The 21,647-nt window shown below is 40.9% G+C and overlaps 1 protein-coding gene across 2 annotated transcripts; it reads right to left on the bottom strand.

The window, feature by feature from the left end:
- Positions 1–458: 458 nt before the first annotated feature.
- On the bottom strand, positions 459–21,174 carry foxk2b (forkhead box K2b). Of its 2 annotated transcripts, none has more exons than XM_088340810.1 (9): positions 20,665–21,174; positions 9,144–9,338; positions 8,825–8,978; positions 6,874–7,020; positions 6,601–6,794; positions 5,036–5,250; positions 4,701–4,934; positions 3,537–3,713; positions 459–3,454 (listed from the first exon to the last, which is right to left on the bottom strand). In XM_088340810.1, the coding sequence occupies exons 1-9, from the start codon at positions 20,958–20,960 to the stop codon at positions 3,279–3,281; spliced, it is 1,788 nt and encodes a 595-aa protein (XP_088196936.1). In that variant the 5' UTR covers positions 20,961–21,174; the 3' UTR covers positions 459–3,278. The 2 variants fall into 2 exon arrangements, with proteins under 2 accessions (XP_088196936.1, XP_088196927.1); XM_088340801.1 differs by having other exon boundaries at positions 4,689–4,934; positions 20,665–21,173.
- Positions 21,175–21,647: the final 473 nt, after the last annotated feature.

Genomic DNA, 21,647 nt, shown 5'->3' with positions numbered 1-21,647 from the left:
TACATCTTGTGATATTTGTACACTAAAAGACACTGTATTATCTCGTGTGAACAAAAAAAATTGCCAAACGCACGGCATAGCAGCAAGATGCCAGACAAACTAGGCAGCGAATGCAAGGTTGGGATTCTGCAATGTAGAAGACATACCAATTTCTCAGCCTATGAATATTTATCAAAATTGACATTGGTATGATAGTTCGTGTATATTCGCCTATTCTTCAAATCAATGTTTTTTTTTAACTGAGAGGTGTTTTTTGACACTACAAGAGGGCACCAAATAATACATGCTGCCCTTTTAAACAAAGCTTGGCTGTCCTATTTGCAATTTTTCTATAACATTTTCTTAAAAAATATCTCACTTTGAACATGGCCACAGAACCTCGAGATAAGACGCAAATATTCTAAAGGGTCCAGTATTTTGCAATGGTTGAAAAAACAACAGAAGAACAACTAAAGACAACCACTTTAAATTAATTTATTTTTTTAAAAGCATTTCTCCACAGAGGCTGAACAAGCATGTTTTTTTTTATTCTTTGTAACGGTTACAATTGGCTATCCACGGGGGGGCATAGTTTAATCAAATTGACTAGTTCTTTATTTTTGTTCCAGCGTGAGACAAAGTGGATGCAAAAGGTAAAAAATAAAATAAAAAATGAGGACAAACATTGAATTGAGTGCAGGAACCCCTCAACCCAGTTTCTTTTCCCAATTTATTTTTGTGCGCTATTGAAGCTAACCCATCACAGAACTGAAATTATAGAGAGAAGTTTCAGAAAGCTGTTTGGGTGTTTATTTTCCACCAAGTTAGCGGGTGCGTAAAAGTACACTTGTCCTTGTAACGCAATTTAGTGCATTATAGAGCAAATAGGGTACACAAGACTTCCTTCTTTTGCAAATACCTCTCTGACAGTTCTGCTTCCTAGTTGGGCAACTATGTGACATACGAGGCAGAACGGTGTTGTAGTTTACCTTTAAGTATTATTAGGAAAACTAGTGAAAGCACAAAATAACTATTCAAATATGTGGAAAGTAGAAAAAGTAGCACACAGCTGGGTCACTTTCCGCCACCAATGCAGATTTGTTGATTCCGAGGTAACACAGGTTCTACCAGTTAAGGCAAAGCGAATACTAAGTATAGGTCCTTGATATCCAGTGGAAGGTAATGCTAGCAGACCATATGTCACTAGAAATGGCAAGACACTACAAGTAAGTTCTGCCGCGCCCTAGTTATCCTCACAAATGAAGACCAATCATGTACTTTCCCCACCCCTTTTTAGCTGCATGTTAAGATTATGGAAGTTTGAGTATTTTTTGCATCTAAATAAGTAAAGGTAGCAGTAAAAGATTTCAATTCACGCACATTGCACCCACTGAAATGAACATCAAGAAAAGAAATTTTGATTAGAAACAAGCATGCAACACAAGCCAACTAGTATGGCTGAGTAGGGCTATTACTACATCTTGTGCACCGGATTTGTTCACATGTCCAAAGTAGTGTAAAGTCAAACCAGTTAGCACAATCTTTCGACTTACACCTCACCTTTCTACTGGTGTGGACCACTAGCGCACTTGCATAATGTTGGCCTAATATTTAGGGTAATCAATAAATACACAAACAGCTTCCTGTAGGGCATTTAGGTTTTGAATACATATTTTTTGTTGTTTAACGAGGTCAGTTTATTTTGTATGTGACAACACCAGGAAAAAGAAATAGTCCTCCGTTCCACAAGGTGGCACTGTTGCAGGACAGGAACTTTGGACTTAGGCGGCTAGCTGCCAAATGTCGAGAAATCATCTTGATTTCCCTTTGATTGTGTGGATGCTTTAAGAAACTTGGCCTGCAGCCTTAATGGTCAAGATGTTTCATGGGGTTTGGGGGATGGTGGGTGGTTGGTTTCTCCATTCTGCTGAGGTAGATGCGAAAGAGGGGTGGCGTTAATGTGGATTTAAGGCGCTTGCATTTGGCCTGTCCATTCAACACCGCTTGTTTTTTTTCTCTTCGCTCATTTTTGGCACCTCAGGCGAGACAAACAGGTTTGCGAAATTCTCATTATGTTCTAGACTTTACATGGGAATTAACAGGAATTTCAATATCCATGGATGTCCACCTGTATGTCTTTCTGTAACTTTTTCACTCAGTCATAACCCACCTCCATGTTAGAGCATCCAATTTGTAGTGTTGCCAGGACACAGCCAACGAGATTTTCTGGTGGAGTCATTAGCAACAGTGAGACTGGGAACGGCACAGAAAGGCACACAATGGAAAATGGTTTGGTCCCCTTACAAATCAAAACAGCTGCTGCCAACTGAGTTACAGTAGCTTATGTGAAGTTAGTTTACAAAATGTTTTACAGTGTTAAGATGACTGTATGCTGGACTGCAACTATATAACAAGTGGCCGGTATTTGAGCTCATCTAAATAATAACTAGGTAAGTTTGGACTAAAAACGTGGGAATCCATTCAAATCAATCACCGTTGACTTTAAGAAACATGTGTTTGACTAAAGGAAGACAAACAAAATGATTATTTAATAGTTATAATATTCATTAGTTACAGCCCTTTCCATAACTGTCAAATACCTGTCAAATGAATAGACTCCCCCTCACATTTCTAATGAACATCCTTGATTTCTGTACTAATACTTTTGGTCCACTGTCATTTGGGTTATCCTCAAATTTGATCAAATGATATAACGTTACATAGTGAGAACGGGTTATTTAGCCTATTCGAACAAAATACAACAGATTTCTTGCGTCACATTTTGAGTTTGATTTTGGTTCATTTCATGGCAAAACCTGCGATGCTCTCACTTGTTGGTAAGACCACCATTACTTTTGAATGAATAACCAACAGAAGATATCTTGCCAATAATTTGTCCTCAATTCCCTGGTAATTCCCATGAAAAGTTTGCAAATAAGAACTACAAGTCCTCTGAATATCTTTGAATAGAAATTTGAGGAAAGTGTGTCATTTCAATTTACAAAAGGATATCATGACAAAGAAACACAAACAAACAAAACAACAATGCAGACGCGTAACAAAAACGATTTTTGACACATAATGAAAATGTTCCTAAAATTGACCATAAACATTCAAGAAACTACTGAAAAATTTCCAGTATTTCTTCGAACATTCCGGGAAATTTCCCGGAACTCTTGCAGACAAAATATTATATCCCTGTGCCTCGAGTAAAATAAATGACATGTGGTGATGACAATGGTTGTTGTGGTAGGGCGAGGGTTGGAGGAGGGTTTGCTCTGCGGTGCTGGGCTTCTCCATTAGTTGTTACCAGCGACCGTGGACCTGGCCTCGTCTTCCGTTTTGGCCCGTTTGGCGTCGGGGGGCACTGCTGCGCCCGGTTGCTGATCCCCATTGTGCCGCTTGACTGTGGGTAGCGACGCTGAGGCAGAGGCGTGGTCAGCGAGCAGGTGAAGTGGGCTCGCCACGGACGGACCTGAGCGGCAACAAACTAATGTCAGTCTACTTGCTGTGAGTAGCAGGCAAAATAAATGAAGGAGTTGGTGGCGGTCTCTGACCGCTGCTCTGTATGGCGGTGGTAAGGCTGTGGTTTCCATTCTGCGTGATAGTCTTGATGGGCAGCTGATGCTGACCCAGGATGGTGACGGTCTGCAACGGCCCAGATGTGGCTGAAGTCTGGATGATGCGACCGACAGCGCCCGTTGCAGAGATGGTAGGAACCGCTTCGACTTTTACTGAGGGGGTCACACATACACACAAACATTTAAAGTGTAGCACAGTTATCCCTTGCTCTATCTCGGTTCAGCTACTATTTTGACCGGGAATTGTGTTCTGTTGCCTCGCCCCTTTACTGCTCGTGTATGCCTTGCGCAGCAGTGACGTTGCAGTCCGAGTTGTACACGTCCGCAAAAGAGCTTGACAAAGTTACATGATGGATGGGCAAATTTTTTTTTTAACCACAAGTTTCCATAAAAGCCATCATGTCAGTTAAACACACTGGACTCACAAAAGCAACACTAGCCGGGGCAAAAAGGCAGATGATTTCTACTGCCAACAAAGTTCGAGTTGTCGTTGCTCTGGAGACAAATGCGACTCTTTGGCGCCTTCCTGAGGCTCCCCGATACTTTGCAAAAATGTTTGATAGTAGAAAAATATATAGTTTCTGTAAAAGCGCAAACAGGACACATTCTTAACGTTTTCCAATGAATATAGATAGTTACAGTATGGGTTTCCTTCTTTGTAAGGCTTACACCATGTTCTTAGTTTTTGCAGCACCAAACCCTCCCCCCCTTTTTTGGGATATCAATTTGGCTCTTTTAACGTTTTTGGGTAGCCGACCGGAAAGTAAATGGAGTATTACATAACCTCTACGTGATAGTGACAAAGTATCATGGGTAGTAAAGTAGACTGTGTCCGTAATCATTAGTTGTGGAAAGATTATTTTTTTTAAACTATGATTTGACAGTACCAAAGTTATTTGTAAAAAATGAAAAATAAAAATAGGTTTAAAAATAACAGTACTTTTATTTGTTAAACAAATACTTCAGCTTGAATAAATAAAGGTTTCTACTTCGAAATTTTGCCGACAGCAGGATTTATTTTGGGTAAAGAAATCCTTGCTTAAAAACGGGGGATGACTATTTATTTTGATCAATCAAATTGAAAACGAAAGAATTCTGGTCAAGGTCACGCTACCACCAGTGACCCACCTTTGCCATCACCTCGTTCTCCGTTCTCCTGCAGATCACTTTTATTGATGACGGTGGCCGGCTGCGTGATAACAGCCGTGGCGCCGGCGGGGATCTGCTGCAACACATGGACCGTCTGAACAGTTTGGACCGGCTGCGAGGAGCTGGTGCTGACCGGAGATGCCATGGTGTAGGTGACCGGCTTCATGCTTTGAGGTAGCTGACCCTGCAGCGCGATCAGCACTGGCTGGTTGCTGACTGGAGAGCCTGGAATAGAATCAGTGCTTGACAGCTTATAGCTGTAATGTTTCAGCGTCCACCTATCCATATATTCACGTCTACCATCGAGAACATATTCTGACACCAACCTGGTGTGGTCTGAGCAAAGCGAGCTTCCTGGATAACAGCCAGCTTGGGTTGGACCACCGTAGTGGGAGTGGAAGAGGCTACAGAGGAAGAGGAGATGGTGGGGTCCATCTCCAGTGGGACAGGCGAGCCCTCTCGTGACAAGCTGTCTGGTGTCTGCACACCGCTGGAGTGAGCAGAGAGCACCCCCGAGTGGTTAGGAGAGGCTGGAGCACTCCTGCGGAGAAAAAAATATGGAGTAATTTGTTTTAAAAAAACATGCTACAGAATTGTTAAGGCGTTTACGTCTTGCATCTACAACATCTTGCTTATTTACAGAGCTTTATTGAGGGGACATTACAAATATATTATATTTTATTATATTTTTCATAATATCAAATTTTATTCCATCCTTCAATGATATCAGGAGGTTTTAAAAAAGTAACATTTTCTACCTTGATTGCTGGGAGCGCTGTGGTGCATTTTTACTATTCAAATAAAATTCATCGGACTAAATGGGATGGGTGTAATAGTTCATCTGCTAGATTAAAAAAAAAAAAGTTTCTTAGCTGATATTTGCGTGAAGTGTGAACAATTTAAAACCCGACATCCTTGCGAGGTTTTTATGAGCAGACCCTGGAAGGGTAGATTGTGAAAAAGGATCCCCACTCAATTCCAAGGTAAAACACCTGTACCTTAGCCTCAATCCCATTTCTCCTCATTCTCTCAATTTTACACCAAGTCAGGTAAGGTGCTACCTAGCCTCGCACTAGCGACGCCACCTCTGCAGAACTGTCCTCATGGATATAATCGTGGGAGGGAATGAACCAATTATACAGTATGTCTATGTTGTGTGCTGATACATAACGGAAAAACATTTTTTTTGCATAAAAAGAGCGCCAGATTGTTTTTGAAATCGGTTTCAAATTTACTTTTTCAATATTAAACAAAGAAAAAAGAGCAAAACGGAATGACCTCTTGTAGCATGTTACGTCACAAAAAGCCTAGCTTGGAGTGATGACATTTTAAGTTCCCATTTTCTGGATGAATGCTACACTGGCATTCACCAAAAGTAGAAAGAGAAGTAAACACGACAGAGTTGGTAAGTGCAAGAGAAAGGAATGGGATTGGGCATACTCATTCGCAGTATTTATGTAATATTTTTACAGAAAATCTCTGGGCAAACCTCATTTGGACCTTAGGTCAAAACGTAAGCAAAGAAAAAAGAAAACTCAGACATTCAATCAGTCACCAATATATAAAACAGAAAATCATGTTGAACATTCGTATTATTGACGCATTTTGTTTGGTTTATTTGATTTGGTTGTAGAATAATACAAATAATAATATAGAAAGAGAATTTTATACAATAAACCTAAGTTTTTGTGAAATACACAGGTGGAAACTCGTAAATGTTTTGGGGAATTATGTTTCCATGTACATTAGTGGCTGAGATAAAAATTATTGACTGGGTGCTAAATTTCCAGACCCATTTTTAGTGGATGGGTCCAAAACCACTCTTACACTATACATGTTGTGCCAGGCATTTTAAACCTTATAGTCACAAGGGTGCGAGTGCCAGACTTACCTGGAGGAGAGAGGTCCATGAGGGGTCCTAAAACAGGGCACACCCCGAGGCCTTCGTTTTCTGAAGGCCTGCTCAATGAGCTTGCCCTCAGAGGACGGGTCTATCCTCCAAAAAGAGCCTTTGCCAGGTTCCTCCTGCGAGCGTGCCACCTTGATGAAGTAGCGGTTCAACGACAGGTTGTGGCGGATAGAGTTCTGCCGCAGGATGAGAAAGTAAGAGTGTATGTGAGCAGACAACCCGATGATTGAGCAGAGGGCTGTTGTTCAAACTGACCTGCCAGCCCTTGTCTGCAGTTCTGTAGTAAGGATAGTTCTTGGTGATGTGGTTGTAGATCCCGTTGAGTGTCAGCTGCTTGTCCTGTGCCAGCGTGATGGCCTGCACAATGAGCTGAGCGTACGAGTAGGGCGGCTTGGAGTCGTCCTGAGAGAAGAAAAAAGTCCACTGAGGGTCTCAAGTATACATGAAGAAGCCATCTGTCACCTCAACAATATTTCTTAGTAATTTCACCCCTGCGCTTTGCAGGCCTGGCAGGTCACCAAGCTTTTCTGTTCTAAGGTTGCAACGCCTCCTTCTCCCTATTAACTAATAAATAACAGTAAGGCTGTCAGGGTTAAACAAATTACACAATGATAAAAAAGAAGGGTTGGTAAGTTTTGAAGGTTTGTCTCCTCGTGTATAGGTTCAAACCAAAGGTTAAGACTGCTTTACATTAACAATTAAATGTCTAATTTCCTTGTTTTTTTGCTATAGTTTAAAGTGTTCATAAATGCATCACACACAGCTCTCTGGAAGTGAGGAGTACCAGTTGCGTTGAAGCAAAGTTTAGGAGGGATTTGTTACCAAAGCAATATTCAACCGACCCATTAATTGTAGTATTGTCTCTCACCATCGGCTAGGACAGACAGAAGATGTTTCTGTATTTTACGTAAATAAAAGGGAGACAGCCAATCAATGAGCAGTGAGCCATACAAGTGATCACCTGCTATAATACGGTTTACTGCTCACGGTTTTGCTATTTCAAAAATGTTCATTGTGTTCTGTATTGTGATTGGCTCAAAATCACTCAGCTTCTTCTCTACTTGTGCATCAATAATGTTGCTTTTAATATGTACATGTACGTAAAACAGCTTGATAAATGTACGAAACGTACATGCAAAGTCTTTTGTGATTCAGAGTTTCTCTAAAACCCGTAACATAAAAGATGGTGGCTTGCCGGTGTCTGAGAATCTTTTTGTCAAAAAATATATCAAATAAATAACTGCTGCATATCACCGCTTTTCTCTTGAAAACAGAAAACAAAAAAACACCGCTGACTACAGAAGAAAACTCTGCAGAGTGAGTCAGGATGCAGCGTCTCATGCAGAAGAGCAGTGAAATACACGAGGTACAATTTGTCCAATTATACTCAATAATTCTAGTCATGGTGGACAGTGCTTATCTCGGCAATTTGAAGCCACCAATTCACATCTAAACTTCTGTCTGAATCTTATCTTCTTAACTGCTTTCTAAATCCCGATCTGGGTGTGTTTGTGTGTGAAAATTTACAAGTGTACTTCAGGCCTCATCAAGTGTCTTTAGCGAGTTTTGTGTCAAGGCACCCTCAATGAACACCCAAAAATAAAATCGATAAACATTTCCTTTGTGGCCAAATTGGGCATAGCAGCCCCCGACAAGTATCCACTCCAAGCAGCCGGATCCATTCTTCTATCGGAACAAACACCTTGATAAATGCAATTGTTTCTTGGCGGCATTAGCTCAGAAGGTAGAGCGCTCGTCTTGGGATCAAGAGATTGCAGGTTTGATTTCCGGTTATATGACGGTTATATGTCGAATTGTCCTTGGGCAAGACACTGAATCCCTAATGCCCCAATAAAGCGCCGCTATTGGGGTGTGAATGGGTAAGTGTGAAGCACATTGTAAAGCGCTTTGGGAAGTCTTCATTGACTTGAAAAGCGCTATATAAATACAGATCATTTCATTTACATTTCTTAAGTAAATGGTTTTAACAAATCATGGCCTGGCATTGACAAATTATTATTCGACAATACAGAGGCTATTTGGGGTGGGGCGAACATAAGGCACTTTTATTTTAATATTTTTCAAGGATCTGCAGGAATCCTGAATAAGCTGACATTCCACAGAAGATAAAAATGGAAATATTACATCTGTGCAACGTGAATTTGACAACTTCACCTGTTTTTGTGTCGTATACACCTTCTCTCACCTTGGGACTGTCCTCGCCCGACGCATCTTTTTCGTTTTCGGGCTGAGAGTTGTCATTGATCAGCTGCAGCTCGGCCGAGGTCACAACGCGGCCCCCCATGCGGTATCCCGAGGAGCCGGCCCCTCGAGGGCTGGACGGACACGAGTTTGCAGCACTTTGACAAGATGACAGAGCAGAGCATGTTAACATCGAAGTTGAGGTGAGGGGAAAAGATAAGCGTGTTCACCAAGGTCAGAAGAGAGTATTGAGCTACTCATGCAGACAATGTGATGTGACGAGATGTGGTACATGTGCAGTGGGTGCCTATTGGAAGGTTTACCTGATGGTCCCAGTAGGTGAGGGCAACGGACTCATGAGGTGGGCGAGGTTGTCTGGAATGTTGATGGTGAGCGGCGCAAAGTGAGGCTGCACCGGCTTGACGGGGGATTCGGGAGCCTCACGCTTAATCTTCCTGCCACTGGACAACGCCGTAAAGGTGATCTTGATGTTGGTGCTGGGGAATCGGAACGTGCACCTGAGCAGATCAGGAGAGGGGCAGAATTTTATTTGTAAAATGAAAATATTTGGTAGGCTGCAAATTGAACCCAGGCAGTAGTTTAGACACTCTTCTTGGTTTAAATGAAAACTTTCTAAATCCAACCAAAATTGTTCAAGTTGAAAATCAACCTGTTTACATATGACATATTTCTGATCTGCCAAAATTAACCAGTTGACACTTGTCAAGAGCAGTAGAATGTGAGGAGATGGGTGTGCAAATCAATTATCTGGAACAAGTTTACTCAGCTATCAAGTACAATAGGAATAATCTTTCCAACAGTTGTATTGAAGCAAAATGTTGTATAAATTGATGTCATTTATTATATATACAGTGGAACCTCGGTTTTCGAACGCCTCTCAGTTCGAACAAATCGGAGTTCGACCAAAAATGTGAAATTCTTGCTTCGCTGTTTGGTCAAAAAAAATCGGAGTTCGAACGCCGGTAATGCGCGAGTGCGTACGCTAGGGTGCGATGCTGAGCGGCGTACAGGTGTAGATCGCTCTTTTTGTGACCAACCGTTCTCGTGTGTGGACGTGCTTCATTTTGCTTTTGCTTTTAATATAGGTGTAACGAAGTGTTTTAGCCCCTAATTATGCCTCCGAAGAAAGTCAGTGCAAGCAGCAAAGTTGGTACAGGTGAAAAAAGAAAAGTAGTGCGTAGAACTATCGCATTTAAGAAAGAAATAATAGCAAAATATGAAGGAGGTGTGCGAGTGTCTGATCTTGCTAGGGAATACCCCACCGTCCACCTGCGCCTTCTGCTGACCACCACAAAGGTAAGAAATCCTATTCATAATTATTTTCTTTTTCCTTTTTTTTATTTTGACACGTTCATGTTAGCGTAATCTTTCGTACGGAAGATTACGATAACGCGAACGTACGATTAGCCTGGGTTAGCTTTATGTTGACGTTAAACATTCAAGGTAAACATTCAGGGTGTTGGAACGGAGCCCAAAATTCAGGGTGTTGTAACGGAGCCCCTTTTCCAATGAACCGCTCACCACTTGTTGTGGAGACCCGGGTGCTAAATGACTTGTAAACGACCCGATTTTTTTATTCTTACATGTTCATGTTAGCGCAATCTTTCATACGGAAGATTACGATAACGCGAACGTACGATTAGCCTGGGTTAGCTTTAATTTACGTTAAACGTTCAAGGTAAACATTCAGGGTGTTGGGACGGATTCAAACGATTTAAATTATTTTTAATGGGAAAAATGATTTCGGTGATCGAACAAATCTGTTTTCGAACAGGGTTCTGGAATGGATTATGGTCTAGAACTGAGGTTCCTCTGCGCACGCACGCGCTTGCGAGCGCACGTGTTAGAAAAATCTGACCCACTTTCAGATGTATAGTGTTAGTCCATGACTCTAGTAAGCCTTGTACAACTTGTAAACATACGAATGCAACAATGGAGCACACTTTGGAAGTAAGGTGATTGCGGTGATTGACATGGATGAAATATTTTCTTTTTTTTACTGTGAAAAGTTAAATGTGGAAACAACGCCTATTTACCTAATGGAGTCACTTGCGCTTTCACCTTGCAATCACAGTATTTGGAAATGGCCTTGTTCGGATTGGTAAAAAAAATACACATTTTTATCCCAGTTTATAGGACTCCCCGATTAACCGCAATGGAATCGATACTGCGATATGGTGTAGTGTGATTGTCGAATTGCGAGATACTGCGTTTTTTCAAGAATTTATAGTTGAAATGTTTTTTCCACACTTTGTTATTTGAGAAATGCCTGTTTGGCCAACCAGGACTGTCAAAAGTTCTGGTTTTACAACGCTGGCCAATCAAAGGTAAGCAAGTTATTACAGCACTATCCGATAAAAGCAAGGCAAAGTTTGCAAGCAGTGTGTCAGCAACAGTGATAGGCTGGTGCCTTCCGTCAGTCAAACATTAGGGGTGGCCGGGGCACAATTGGCCTCCAAAACAAACGAGGGGACAAACAGACAGTTAGTAGCCTCAGTGGCTCATTACATTGAAAATGAATCCATTAATCAAACTAGTCTCTGAAAAAATACAGAAATGAGCAAAGAAACTGATCAGCAGCAGGTGCTCCGTGGATTGTTATGGCACCCTGGAATCGACTAAGGTGGCGCCTGGAGAGAAAGCAACGGCGAGGTTCCAGGTTTCGCCTATTGCTACGACAAGGCTAACAACTATCTTAAGCCACCGCTGCGGAGTCTGGCAAGAGATCAACGCCGGATTCATTACCAGCGTGCCAGCGTGCAGCAAGCCAGCAACTCTCTGAATAATTTCTCACTCTGAAAGGAAAAGTTATCCAATTTAGTTATACTTTTGTATGAAAATGAAGACAACTTGTTTAACTGCAATTGTATTTTCATTAGTGGATCAATTTTTTTATTTTGTTAGTCGTATGCTCGCAGTTGGAAATGACGTGATGTTGAGGAAAGTTTACATGTCACTGGGATTACTTTCTCACATTAAAAAAACCTGGCAATTGAAAATTGCATCGAAATTGCAATACATGTCTGAACTATCGCAATTAGGTTTTTTTTTCTTAACAACAAGTTGGACTATTCCCTGCATATAGAAGTACATTATGTTTTAAAGTTAAGTGAAACTGAATAATCCTGGAAAAGAAGAGCACTTCACCGCAACAAAGAGAAGCGCTTGTCAGAAATGATAATTCACCTGTTTGATGACTGGTTATTTTTAAACGCACCTTTTGTTGTATTTTAGTATACTTCTATAAATAAAACTACTTCAATGGTTTTTTGATAGAAAGTGCACCTACTCCAATACATTTCCGTTTTACTAAGAGTTGAAATATTCAGTTTACATCATGAACAGGCAGCATAATCGTTAACTCGATTGGCACCCCCGAATTGCTCGTGGAATGTCAACAAAAGAAGGCAAAAACACGGGAAGAAGGCAAGAATGTGCATGGGTGGAACAAGAATGTGGGCGTTTGCATCAGCCTGCAGACATCCAGCCAATACAAACTGAGGTCTGGAATGCGAATGCTCCAACCACTAGCAGCATTGTGAACACTAAAGACATCCTGGTGCAGTTCTTGTAATGGTCAATGTATGCATGATGATGCCATCATTATGTCAAAAACACATAGTAGAGTCCTGACATTTTCAAGCATTTATCAATTCAAAAGCAGTAACAAACAAACAAAGCCCCCTAAGTCCCAACTCAAGGCCGATTTTATAAATAAAAATAGGTATCACTTTTGAAATCAAATTTAAGACCTAGTCTACAAATAAAACATAATTGAAACAAAGAAAACAAAGTAACACAAATATTTTTGCACACAATACATTGTGCCTTGAACATTTAACTTGGCACAGCTTCTAGCCATGGCTTAGAACATTCGTCGAACAGCCACTTGTCATTAAATTGACACTTTACAGACATGGTCTGAACGTCCCTGTCCCAATTTGCTATGTTTATTGTGTGTAGACCTAAAACACAGGTCTGCTCTGAAGGGCCCGACTGAAACCATATCACCGTATTAGTAGTTCAAATATTATGGTGACGCGACGTTGCCACGAAAATATTATTAAAAAAAGGGCAATTAATGTCACAAAATCTTTTTAGTTCAAATAAATCGAAATCTTACGTGTTCACGGTTTTTAATTTTAATGCCAAAGAACGCGTTTATTTTACGAGGCTAGGGTCACACCGCAGAGCTTAATGCTCAATTCTGATTTTAGGGTAATATTTAATGTTTTATTGTGGAATTGTTCACATTTCCAACTAAATGTGACTTGTATGTGATCTCCTGTGACCTTTATGCGCCTCCTGTGCGAACGCAACAAGAGTCCCACATGCCCAGAAGAGGACACGTCACGTCTTGCGGAAGTATTCATGGACGCTAATGCAGTAGTGTATCGAGCAATTTGAAACTGAACAGAATGGTCACCCCAAATATTACAATATTAAATTTAATCCAAAACCTAATTTTCCCTCCATTTAATGCTTTGTGTGTTGATTTATACACTACGCATGAACATGGAAATCAAGCATATGCAAGAGGATCGAAGATGAATGAATCCATGGTTCGCGAATGAAGGAAGCTGAAAAACGAACTAGTAAAAAAAAATGCAGCTGAGCTTCCGCGGAAACAAGGAGAGATGGCCCGAGTTCCAGGAAAAACTCAAGCAGTGGATCATTGAGCAAAGCACAACAGTAAACAGGGATCAGAATGGAGATTTTCATTTTCAGCTGAAATAGCCAGGGTCCAGGGGCCGCAGGCCCCGGGCAGGTCCAGGGCGGAGCCCGGTGGGGGGCTCAGGGGGGCAAACCCACCCGAAGCAAACGGCATTTATCTTATTTGCTATGTGAAAATTGCACTAGAATGAATTAAATCCAACAAAAGAGAAACCATGTATTTTTTTCAGTTTTAAGATGTTTAAAACAATTGGGGGATTACAATGTTACAACCATCACCATTGTTGTTGTGTTTTGATGATGAAGATGGACCTTGTATTTAGCTACTAATCAACAATATACTGTATATGAAAATATATACATTAATAACCATTCATCATTAATTTGAAAATAGAATGCTTAAAGAAAATACATGTCTGTGTCATGTCTGTGACAGTCTTCTCCAGCCATGACCACTTAAATTTATTCTTGATTCCTTTATCAATCTCGGAGACAAAAGCCTCGTCTTCTTTTCTTAGTATTTTCATATTTACTTTTTCAAACACTCATTTCACCGTTTGAAAAGACCGGAAGGAGCACCATGTTTGAGAAAGCCAATGCTCTGAACAAAAGCTCCGCTGATTGGTTATCAGCTAACCTATCGACCAATGGTAGGAGTCGATCTATTTGTTGTGTGTTATAGATCTAATGCGCTGCGCTTCTTTTTGCCGATTTTTCTCGCGATCTCTAACTGCTAACTTGGGGTGATGAAACAGTCACGTATCATACCTCACCCCCCCAAAATATTTTCTCATCGAATTTAGACGATTTACGGGAATGACCTTTGGGGTTCAAAAACAGCGGAAATCCGCGGATCCGCGGAAAATTCTGATCCCTAAGTAAAGAAAAAAATTGGAGAACCTGCTGTGCCTATCGCTATGGTGCTCTTTTATCCGAGTGTTTTACTTTGGAATCAATACATAGAGAAGTACTTTAACTATGCAGCCTTTTACAACAATCCTTTCGGTGTACCAAAGTGCTAAAATAGAAAAACAAAAGTAAAAACTAAACAAACAAAAAAATGAATAAATAAAAAATGTAAAACAATAAGACAATAAAAACATTAAATGCAATGGTATCAAATAAGATAAAATAAAAGTGTCCTCGAACTACTGAGTGTTTAAAGGCATTCTGAAAAAGTGTGATTTTAGCTTGGATTTTCAAAAACCCAGATTAGAAAAAGGACGCAACTCGACTGGAATCTGATTCCAGAGCCTGGGGACAGCAACAGAAAAGGCTCAGTCACCCCAGCGCTTAGATTTTGACCTGGGAACTCCCAGCACAAGTTGGTCATTAGACCTTAAAATTCTACCAGGATTGTGAAAAACTCAGATTAATAAGATGGGGTAAAACCTTTAAGAGCTTTAAAAACATTAAAAGTTTAAAATCAATTCTAAAATGGACGGGGAGCCAAATAAGGGATTTAAGAATAGGAGAGATATGCGCCAGTCTGTTGGTGTTGGTTGGATGAACGTTTTGCACAATTTGTAGGCGACTGGGAGATGCCAATATAAAGTGCATTGCAATAATCCAACTTTGAGTTTATTAAGGCATGTATAGCTTTCTCTCGGTCAGGACAACTTAATTATTTTAACTTTTGCTAAAAAGACGCAGCTGAAAGAAGCTTGTACTGACAACATTGTTGATCTGTTTGTCAAACCTGATGTGTCAAAGTCACACCCAGGTATCCGACAGTTGAATTTCATTTACAAGACAGGGTGCAGAAGCAGGCCCTCACAGTATCCCAAAACACTATATATTGAGTTTTGTTTTAGTTTAAATAAAGAACATTTTTGGCCAACCACTGCTTAATAACAATGCAATCAAACAAAGCACAATGATTGTTACTGTTTGGCTTTACTGACAGATACATGTGTATATCATCTGCATGACAGTAAAAAGAAAGTGTGTCTTGCAATAATTGACACAAGTGGTAACATATACAACAAGAAATGTATGGGGCCAAGAATAGACCCTTAAGGATCACCACATGAGAGAGGGAAAGTGGAAGAAGACAGGTCACCAAGCGTGACGGAGAAGGTCCTACCGGATAAATATGATTTTATCCACCTTAATACAGTGTCATGGATGTCGAGATAACAAACATGACAGGAGGACTGCACTGCCCACAGTGTCAAAAGCTGCTTTCAAGTTGAGAAGCACAGGGCACTTGGCATCCATGGAGAGGGCAATGTTGTTGTGCACTTTTTACAGTGCAGACTCGGTGCTGTGGCGAGATATAAACCCAGATTGGAACTTCTCAAGGACAGTTTTACTCAAGAAAGGACTGTAATGGAATAAAAACATCCTTTTCTAAAATCTTAGAAATAAAAAGGCAAGTTGGAAACAAGCCTAAAATCAGATAAAACTGAGAGGTCATGGTTGGGCTTGTTAAGAAGAGGCCTCCCCACAGCATTTTTGAAGGCAGCTGGGACAGTTCTTAATTGAAGGCAGGAGTTGATAAAAAAGAGGATTGGGCCCCAAAGTGTTAAAAACAATTTGGCAGGGATGATATCCCATAAAAACCAAGTGGATTTCAAGGATTTTACTATGTTGCAGAGAAAAGAGAGGGAAACAGGCTCAAAATGATTGAACACAGCAGAGTGTGCAGGAACCACTGGAAGGTCTGTATTACTGCTCGTATTTCCAAAGACACATGTAGTTTGTCCTTCTTAAATCTGCCCTCCGCCTGCCTGCAATATTGCCTAACAGCACGGGGAGTGACATTCAACTAGGGGTCCGATCTCTTATACTTTTTTTCTAAGAGGGGAAATAGAGTCCAAAATCCTAGCACAGGTAAAGCACAAAAGAAAATGGTTGGGACAGAGTGAGAGGCCAAATGAATTCAACAGTAGTGAAGGGAGTGATGATTCGCCGCCGACAGGATAACGCATGAGCTTTACTGACAGGTTGGGGGGGGGGCTAACACCTCAAACACAATGGGGATATGATCGGATATGGCAGTCACAGAAATCTCTTTAAATGGACACTGAAATCCCCAAAAGAAATAACAAGGTCCATTTTGTGCCCAACATAGTGTGTTTGGCTTATCAACCAATTGAAAGCAAATTAAAAGTTGCCAAATTGGTCATATGGGCAGCAAATGTGAACATTAAATTCCCCACATATGAGGATCTTGTCATATTTTTAAAGTAAAAATCCATAACCTAACTCAGTTTGGCTCCGGCTTCATTTTTAAATACAAACTTGTATGCTCGTCTGTGTGGTTGTGAGGCAGCCGCAGCAGAGGGCAGCCGTGCCCAATAATCAGGTGCGCCCTATTTATGTGTTAAATACAGAAATGGAACAAGCTACGGAAACTGCGACTTTTAACAACTTATGGTCATGCACACACGGAATATTTTGTTGTCGAAGGAGAAAAATAAAGCTTATAGAACAAGATTTACTGTATTGAATCAAGCGCAAATCAACATTGTTGGGGGCGTTTCTGGTTCCTTGATCATCAAATGAGACAATATTACAACAAAGAAATGTCAAAACTTCAAGCAGCCTACCGACCAAGTGTAGTCAAGTGGAAACTTTGATTGTGAATACAAAATGCCATCTTTAGGGTATATTTAAGACTTTGTAATGAGTCATTCTCCAAATGTAGGAATTTAAAGCTCATGGTCATCTTGAGGCCAAATGGACACAGTACACAGAGACAAGCACATTGAGTTCCATATCAATTTCATTAGTTCAAATCAATTTTAAAATTAGATAGATACTTTATTCATCCCCGGAGGGAAATTCAAAAATTACGATGGACTTGTTACATACATTCTTGAAAGTTTTTTTTTGTGCTTTAAAGGAACAAAGAAAACAAATGGCCATGTGAGAGATTAAATGTATTCAGATAAACTCTCCTTTTATCTTCAAATGAACTCCAACAATTCTTATTGCTTTCCAGTAGGAAAAAGTTTAATGGGGAGGAATCGTGCCAAAAGTAGTTACTTTTTATACATTTGAGAAACTGGCAAATGACTCTGCATGTGACACCACGATGCCTTCTCCGGCAGAACAAGACCCATGACGGACGGCAAGTGGCACTTGAGCTTATAGCAGTTAAATAGTCATTTGAGTTTAAACAAATACCAAAAAGCAACAGAAGAATATAACCATCACTTTTTACCATGGTGATTTATTCTTGTGTGGTGGGCAAGCTTCTAAACCCGATTTGGAATATAATCCCTTTTGATGAAGACAGAAGACAGCAACGTTTATGCGCAGTCAAAGAAGGGACTGGTGTGGTGCCGAGGCACAACACTGGCAGGCTTTCAGCCCTCAAGTAGTCCAGGATACGCGGCTAACATTTTTTTTTTTTTACAAGGTATGTTTGATCCATTTTCAAGCAATTTAATTTAAGTAGGTCTGTGCTATGTCAAAGAAACTCAATATAATAAGTTAATTAGTGCTAACTAGCTACGTTACATTTCTTAATATGAAAATGAGCTGCTTTTATTGTGAATAACCAGAGATTTAAAACAGTAATCTTTCGAATATCGAGTGTTTTGAAAACTTATGTGCTCTACCATAAAGCTCATGCCAAAATAAACTGCCAAATTACCAACGGATAAAACGAAAGACAAACGTCCAGCTACTAGGAACTGGTAAGTATCCAGACTTTTATAAGCATTTAGATCAGCATTGGTGTAGGGTAGGGCTCCAAGATTAACCGTAATCCAATTGTTGTTGCGATGTAACGTAGTACAATAGTGCAACCACTAAACAATGCGTTTTTTTTTCAAGGACTCATCGTTCAAGTTTGTTTATTTGCGTGATTGAGTGTTTGGCCAAAAATAATTGTCCCATTTCGTGCTTAACAGCGCTGGCCAATCAGAAGCAGGTTTTAATGGCGTCAACCAATAAAGGCGACGTTTGCAAGATGTGTGTGCCCGACTTTGATAGGCTGGTGTAAGCTGCCTGTCAGTTAAACGGCCCTTGCACAAAGACCCGCCAAAACAAAACACTACGGCTCGTAGCTTTAGTGGCTTGTTACATTGAAAAGATATTGATTAATTTAATCAGACTCTGAGGAAAGTAAGAAGAGCGCAAAGAAAAGCTGATCAGCGGCGGGTGCTGCCTGTATTTTGATCGTGTCTGGGAATTGGCTGAGGCAACATCGTAAGGGAAAGCTAACAGCTAAGCTAACAACTCTTACGACACCATTGCCAAACGTGGCTAGGCACCGACACCCCATATCCATTACCAATGAAACAGACGTCTACCTTTGTGAATAGTTTTCTTACACTGAAAGGAGTGACCCTTCAATTCTGTTGTACTTTTGTATAATGTCAATAAAGACTATTTTGTTCCAACTGCAATTCTGTTTTTTGGGCAGATTTATAGTTATTGTTACAGTTGTATGTTCTCAGTATCTAAGGACATCATCTCGAGGTAAGTGGGCTTGTCACTATGTTTAACTTATTTTAGTTAAAAATCTTACAATTACATTCAATTTAGACGGTTTAAGGTTTAGCAATGTTCTAAATTGATTAGGTAATTATAAAAAATTATAGCCCAGTCATAAACAATAGGAAAACACTTCACTGCTACAGCTTGTGATAAAATTAAAGGGCTTGAACGTAACGGTTAATAGTCTGCATTATATAGCGCTTTTCAGGTCACTAAAGACCTCCCAAAGCGCTTTACAATGTGCTTCACATTTACCCATTCACGCACACACTCACACACTGATAGCGGCAACAACAACCTGCTCATTGTCACCTAAAGTTGTGACGCTCCATAAACAACAAAGTGTCTCTTTACACTTAATACTAGCAACATCTCCATATTATTTTGGTAACTTTTTATTCCAACAACAATCTTTATATTTGTAGTGCATTGGACCACACTCAAGTCAAGTCATGTTTATTCGTACAGCCCTTAATCACAAGGAGTCTCAAAGGGCTGTACAGATCACTAAATTTTGAAAACCACATACTATTATTACACCATCCCCTGATTTAAAACTCAAAAACCTCAACATGAGGAAAATGAAGAAAGCTTGAGAAGGGACCACACATGAGGTAATCCCTCTTCTAGGATGACCAGGCTGCAATAGATAGATAGATAGATAGATAGATACTTTGTTCATCCCCGAAGGGAAATTCACATTTCCAGCAGCATCCCTGAGCTGAGAACAATCGAAAATAACACGGGAGCTGCTGGAGTGGCTGCCATTCGTGACGGCGTCGGAAGAAAAGATTCAATTTGAATCATGTACAAACAAACATGCATGTTGCAATAACAACAAATGCACAGATATTGTCAACATGAAATATAGTATATGCTTGAAATGCATCCTTTCACAAAAACATGTCTCAAAGGTTTTATTGGAAACTAGTATTTTCAAGAAACATACTCACCAAAGGGGTAAATGTACCTAAAATACGGAAATGTAATTGGGATTCAGTTTTAATTAGGACAGATAGCTGCCAATTAATGTCATATATCTAAATTGGAAATGATTATTTTAGTGGATCTTTTTGAGTGCGATGATTCAATTTGTGGGGGATTTTTTGTGAACCTTGGAAACGAGAAACTCCTCAATATCGTAGTCATTGAGGCCGAAAAATTAGACACAAGTTACCAGAAGAGTAAAAAATGTAGTATTTTAAAAAATACGTCTTATAAAAGCGATGCCAAATCCGGCGTGAGCCCGCGTGTAACCTGGGGCGGAGACGCTTTGGTTTGTTTACGTCCAGCGGCTCCATTCACAAAAACATACCACCACCCAGCTAATGCTAAGATCGGGTTAGCTCTCACATAGACACATTTAAGTTAACGCTAACAACGCCACTTTCCATGTATAGTTTCAAATGTATTAATAAAGCTCCACTTGGCTTCCATAGTAAGCCATCCACGCGTAAGCTAGGCCCGCTAGCTAAACAGTGGCTAAGCGTTAACGTGGCTAACAAGAATGTCAACAAAGACGATGAAGGATAAGCAATACAGCTAACAAGCTAAAACACGTGCTGCACCCTCCCCAAAGAGCAAAATGGCAAATCACGAAGGTTGCTCATTTATTTTCACGGCTGGTCTGCCGGGTTAGCTAACTGAGCATGCACATGTTCCGCTAAGGAAACTGGGGGGCGAAGCGTGACTTACATGGGTGGCAACTGCAGTGGAGCGGCGCCCCGCCGGAGGAACACCCCATCTACAAACACCCCGTTCTTGCCCAGGCAGCGGAGGTAGAAGTCACTCCCTCCGCCGGCGCCGTCATCACTGGCCGTGAAGATTTCCAGATGGCGGCGCGAGATGAAGCTCGAGTGACCCATGCTGACGTCCACGGATCCCTGAGACGAGTTGCGGCCGATGCTTACGGACCGCTTCTTCATCAAATACTCGAATTCGCGGCCCTCCAGCCGCGCCACCGGCCCGGACGAGCCGCTCACCACAGCCATTGTTAAGGAAAAGAGTGTGCAGGCGGATAAACGAATTAATTAGGGGATGCGAGGTGCAGACTGAGAAGGAGCCGACCTACAAACGGGGGATCGAATTTAAAAGCGGAATTTGGAGGGGAACATGCAAGGCCGGGACAGCGGCTCCGACCCACCGCCGAGAGAAAGGCTGGCGTCGAGAGGCGCTACCAAACCCTAAGAGGTAGGAGGGAACACAGAAGGATTGATGGCGCTTCCGACCAATTTCGTGTGAGAACAGCGATGCACTGTGAGAAATCATCCAATCAGAAAACAGGGGTAATCCGAGGACATATTCAAGGTTGGTTGGGGGTACTGGCGCTGTCGGTACATATCGGAAGACGTGAGGTAGCACACTGGAATGGCGACACTGTATCGAAACGTAAAAAGCATTACAAAGAGGTCATATAGATGTAAACACCAACACCCTTGGCCAGCATCCGCCAAATCAACTGTAAGGGAGGCAGAATTGAGCAAATCCCATATCATTCTCATCACCAGCGTGATGTATTTCTGTAAAGCGAGCGGTTAGTGACCAAGCACCAATAATTTGCATACATGTCAACCTCCACGGCTTCATGCCCTTACAAACTGTTGTATTTTACCTTACAAAATACAAAATAATCTTACACAATATTTGTTTCCCAAACGTGTTTATATATGTAGTTTAAC

Source organism: Urocampus carinirostris, chromosome 1 (assembly GCF_059441175.1).
Source record: "Urocampus carinirostris isolate Australia breed hairy pipefish chromosome 1, RoL_Ucar_1.0, whole genome shotgun sequence".
NCBI classification, from domain to species: Eukaryota; Metazoa; Chordata; class Actinopteri; order Syngnathiformes; family Syngnathidae; genus Urocampus; species Urocampus carinirostris.
Note: the sequence above shows the minus strand (reverse complement) of the source record. Positions and strands in the feature narration are given on the sequence as shown.

Coding starts and splice junctions, on each gene's coding strand:
- foxk2b (XM_088340801.1), bottom strand. CDS start 20,960: ATGGCTGTGGTGAGCGGCTCGTCCGGGCCGGTGGCGCGGCTGGAGGGC. Junction 8,979..9,143: donor TCACCTACTGGGACCATCAG/GTAAACCTTCCA, acceptor ATCTTGTCAAAG/TGCTGCAAACTCGTGTCCGT. Junction 4,935..5,035: donor CTTTGCTCAGACCACACCAG/GTTGGTGTCAGA, acceptor ATTCTATTCCAG/GCTCTCCAGTCAGCAACCAG.